This window comes from Sciurus carolinensis, chromosome 7 (assembly GCF_902686445.1).
Source record: "Sciurus carolinensis chromosome 7, mSciCar1.2, whole genome shotgun sequence".
Classification (NCBI taxonomy): domain Eukaryota; kingdom Metazoa; phylum Chordata; class Mammalia; order Rodentia; family Sciuridae; genus Sciurus; species Sciurus carolinensis.
The window spans coordinates 125,163,803-125,169,159 of NC_062219.1; the positions used below are offsets into that span (position 1 = coordinate 125,163,803).

A 5,357-nucleotide genomic window follows, 5' to 3' on the forward strand; every position below is an offset into this window, starting at 1 on the left:
ACTATAGCGATACATGCGTACCTATGTTTATAGCAGCACAATTCACAAGAGCCAAAGTATTGAACCAGTCTAGGTGTTTTTCAGTGGGTGAATGGATAAAGAAAATGTGGTATATATGGAGTTCTACTCAGTCATAAAGAAGAACAAATTATGTCTTTTGCAGGAAAATGGATGGAACTTGAGGATATTATGGTCAGTGAAATAAGCCAGACTCAGAAAGTCAAGGGTCTTATGCTTTCTCTTATATGTGTAAGCCAGAGAGAAAAAAGGAAAATAAAAAGAAAGGGGGTTGGTGGAATCTTATGAAAATAGATGGGAGGCCAACAGAATAGAGGAAGGGGACTGGGGGAGGGAAGAAAGGAGGGAAAGCGAAGGTACTGGGGAATGAAATAAACCAAATTATATTGTGTATATGTCTAAATATGTGACAACAGCGCTTGCTAAGATGTATTATTATAACACACCTGCCGCGTCTATTTCCTGCCACTCCGACACTTGACACGGTCTGTTGGAGTAGAGGATCTGACACTTGACACGGTCTGTTGGAATAGAGGACTCAACACTTGACATGGTTCTGTTGATCGTCCTCCCTCTTGGGGGCCATAGGCATGCATGTCTCCATGGTAGTTGCTTTTTAATATTAGTAGTCAATATATCATTTAGAAACTTTGGAAAAACATTGGGAAGGTTTTACTGTATTGGGACACAAAACAGTGCACAATAAAAATTTAGCAGTAATACATAGATAAAATATATGAAAATTAACAATTGTAGCTGTGCTCGAGTTAAAAGGAGCCTGTGATTGCTTTAGTATAATAATAGATGGATAAAGAGGCATTCCTTTATCCTTGGATATGGTGTTTGGCCTTTGTTGCTTTCTTAGTTTCAATAGTTGATTCTAGAGATACTTTAATAATAAAAACATTTGGGTTAGTCATAAATATAATTTGTGCTTTTCCTATGTTTAGTCTAATTCTTTGAGGATCAGAATAAGATTGTAGTCCATCATTGTGTGAAATTAAAATAGACTAAATATTAATTATAAGTTGATTTCTTTGCCCTTTAATAATAGTAAAAGTTTCTCACTGTTAAACACTGGAGTTCATGGTGGGGGTGGTTTCTCAGAAAATCTAGTGACGTGTTTGTTCTGAAGGTTGAAGGCTGGTAGATCATGGTGCCCTCAGTTTAGCTGGGAGACAAGGTTGTTTTAATCTAACTGGGAAATAGGGTTGTTTTGGTCTGGGCTGTCATACAGAGAGAATGTGTACTTTGAGAAGAAGCATAGATTGTACTTTTGAAGGTTTTTCTTATTTTAAACTAACCAAAAATGATATAATTATTACTAAAGAAAAATATCTATAAAAAGACTAGCAGAAAAAATAAAGACGGATTCAGCCTCAGAACACTTGGTGTCTGTGTGTGCTGTTTCTCCACCACAACGACGCCTCCTATCCACCGAGGACCCCCGACCCCTACTAGGGCTGGACCCCTGCACACACCAATAAAATAAAAAAAAAAATATTTGTTTTTTGCCCAGCAGTAGATTTTATTAGGGATAGTCATGTATTGCTATCATATTAGCCAGGAGTACGACCCAGAAAACAAATGCCTTCCCCCTGATGTACAAGTGTTGAAAGTTGAAAATTGTATTACCTTGACAGTCTGGTGGGGTTGATACTTTGTAACTTTGTCAAATTGTTCTGCTTATAAACTTGATCCTTTAGATTATGTGAGTGTGAAAGGGTTTTGCGGACTTGACTCCAAGTAGTTCTTCAAAGCTGTCTGACTTCTTGACAGGGTGGTCCTCCCCTCCGGGAGACCCGTGCCTCCTCTCCTTTGGTCCCTGGTGATTTGGGGTTGACTGGAGGCGCTTGTACTGCAGTCACCATCGTCACTCTCCTTGTCAAATCTCTGCAGACCCCATTTTCTGGATGGTTCTCTTTAGGGCAGCCTTGACATCAGTGTTGCGCAGGCTATAGATGATGGGGTTGAGGATGGGGGTGATCACAGCATAGAAGAGGGACAGCAGAGGGTCCGTGGCTGGATCATAGCTGGCCTTCGGGCGAATATAGATAAAGATGGCAGTGCCGTAGAAGAGGGAGACCACGATCAGGTGGGAGGAACAAGTGGAGAAGGCCTTGTGGCGACCAGCCGCAGATGGGATCCGGAAGATAGTAGCCAGGATACGCCCATAGGAGCTCAGGATGAGGCCAAAGGGGCAGAGGATAATGAGGGCAGCAGCCAGGATAATCTGCAATTCATTGAGTGAGGTGTCTCCACACACCAGCTGCAGGACGGGCTGGATCTCACAAAAGAAGTGAGGGATGGCGTTGGGGCCGCAGAAGGGCAAGGAGAAGATGAAGGAGGTGTGGCCCAGCCCCACCATGGCGCCGCAGGCCCAAGCCGAGCCAGCTAGCTGCAGACACACCCGGCGGCTCAGCAGCAGCGGGTAGCGAAGGGGTTCGCAGATGGCTGCGTAGCGGTCGTAGGCCATGGCCGCCAGGAGGCAACACTCGGTGGCACCAAAAAAGAGGAAGAAGAACATCTGGAGCGCACAGCCCCAGCGGGGGATGTGGCGCTGACCGGTGAGGAGGTGGTGGAGCAGCAGGGGGACCGTGACCGACGTGTACCCAATCTCCAGGGCTGAGAGGATTCGGAGGAAGAAGTACATGGGGGACTGGAGTGCAGTGTCCGCTGAGACCAGCGCCACAATGAGGAGGTTGCCGGTGACGGTGAGCAGGTAGACCGCGAGGAAGAGAGAGAAGAGCAAGCCCTGGAGGTGGGCCAGGCGGGAGAAGCCCACCAGGACGAATTCAGTCACCATGGAAGCGTTGGTGCTCATCCTGCTCACGCCCCTTTGGACAGGAGGGAAAAGAAATGGCAAAGAAAAGTCGCCACCGTGGAATTGCGAAGGCGACAAAAATGACCTCTCTCCGCATTGGATCAAAGCACTGGAACTCCCTTTCTTTCAGACTTTCAGGGTCTTTGAAATGAGACAGCCCAGCTGCCCCCCACCCCCACCCCTCGGAACCCTGGCCAAGTTATTTGTCTCTCTGAGCCTGGCTGACGTCCCGATCTCTTCCTGATGCTGCCCACCTTCAGATGAAGCATTGAATTTGGTTTAGTTTCTCCGGGGTGGAGCGGTGGCTCATTCTAGCCCCCTCTCACTCTCCTCTCCCTTTCCCAGCCTTGCTGCAGGGCTGGGGACTGAATTTTCCCTCCCAGCAGACCAGACCTTGTTCTGTGTTCAGGACATGAAAAACCCCATTCCAAGTAAAAGGGGATTTCCTTTCCTGTTCCTTTCCGTCTTGAATCCTTTTGTGTTTCTTTTCTTTCTTTCATATGTCTTTCTTTTCTCTATTTGTCTTTTCTCTGGCCTAATGTTTACCTCTTCTCCTCTATTTTTCTTTTTTCCTCCAGTTACTATTCCAGTTACCAAACCTCTTCGTTTTCTATCATTTACCATGAGATGAATTTCACGGTTTTCAGTGGGGAGAGAGGGTTTTGCAGATCATTTCTTTCAGGGTCCTAAAGGCAGTTAAGTAGTTCAATTTTCCAGAGGATCTCTCTAGTTTAAAAAAATGCTCTTGGAAGGAGATAAAAAGACCTTCCTCTCTTGCGTATTTCTGCTTCTTACAGCCTCTCAAATTTCATCCCTTTATATCATACCACATATACAAATCCCCAGACCACTCATATAAACACCACAGATGCACACACTAGCACACTGCATTTCTAAATCTAAGCACAGAAGAATAATATAATATCCTCAGATACTAGGTTCATTTAAGGTCACAGATAAATCACATATAAATCATACATATACAAACTTCATTACAGATAACAATGGAAATCAAAACTCATTTAACCTAAGAATATTACACCCTAAGACACACACAGATACATAAATCCAAATTCTGTGCAAAATAACCATATGTTAGAATGTATATTAGAAACACAAGTGCACGCATTGATATCCTTTTGCAGTTGAGAATCCCTGGTTCATTCCATGTTGTTCAGTTTTCCAATATATTATTAGAATAGCATTTCTCTGTTTGGAGAGATAACCAGTGATAAAAGCAGGTGGCGTTCGACGACTTGCTTATTTTCTCTTCTCTCTACATAGAGGATCCTCATGAGGAAGGTACTGGTAGGTTTGGTGTCTCCCTAAGGTCTCTGAGGACCTCAGTCTCCAGTATATTTGGCTTTCCAATGGGAAATAGCTAATTAATTTGTTATTTTAGAGTTAGTTCCTTAGATCACAAAAAGTATAGGATGACCTGTCAAGAATATTTCAGAGGAAATGTCCAGGGCTATTGGTTTCTTTTAATTCTCCCATAATACCTCTAGGTCGACCTTTTTTATGCTCTTTGCCTTTGTCAAGGTTTTCTTCTACCACTCTTAATGTCCTACTGTATCTATGAAAAGTAATAATGCCATTTTACCATCTCATGGATATTGATATAGTTCAGTAATAAATTTATTTTTAGCTATTCACAGAGTCCCTTATATATTTCAGTTATTTTACATGGAATTAATATAGAAGAGAAATAAACATATTTTGACCTTAGTGAGCTAATAATTATTATTTTTTTGGAAATTTGTCCTGAACTTCTCTTGATTTTTTTCACTTAATATACAAGTATCTTCTTTACATTATAACAATTTGTATTTATTTTTTGATTTGTTTCTTCTGTGTTCTTACATACCTTCATACATTTGATAAATTCTACATGTGAGAAAAGATGTTTTTAAGACATGTAACACCTGTTAACAATAATAAGCTTCAAACTCAAACTGGTTTAAAAATAAGCTAATTTATAAGTTCCTGTAACTATAACTTCAGGTTTTGCTTATACCAGATCTCCCACTTAGTTTTCTTTTTCTTTCTTTCTTTCTTTCTTTTTTTTTTCGCTAGTCTGAAGTTGTTTTTAATCATCTTATGCCACCACTAAAGCTGACCCAAAATGACTAATTCAAAGAATCTTGGGTTTCATTAATGTTTTTAAATTTCATAACAGAAATCATTTTATATATACACATCAGAATCCAAGCTCTGGTTTCATGCTTTGTTAGGTGACATTTTTGACATCTCCGTTTCCCCATTACTGAAATGAAATATTTGTAATTAGACTGTTTTGTTGGTTCCTAGATGCCCTTCAGCAGATGAATGGATAAAGAAACTGTGGTGTATATACACAATGGAATATTATTTAGCCATAAAGAAGAATAATAATATGGCATTTGTAGATAAATAGATGGAATTGGAGAATATTATGCTAAGTGAAATAAACCAATCTCCAAAAACCAAAGGCCAAATGTTTTCCCTGGTAAGTGGATGATGATATATAATGGGG

General features: G+C 41.2%; 1 protein-coding gene across 1 annotated transcript; it reads right to left on the reverse strand.

Annotated features, from left to right (window-relative positions):
* Window positions 1-1,903: 1,903 nt before the first annotated feature.
* Window positions 1,904-2,842, reverse strand: LOC124989707 (olfactory receptor 10C1). The gene has a single exon (XM_047559682.1). The coding sequence runs from the start codon at window positions 2,840-2,842 to the stop codon at window positions 1,904-1,906; it is 939 nt and encodes a 312-aa protein (XP_047415638.1).
* Window positions 2,843-5,357: the final 2,515 nt, after the last annotated feature.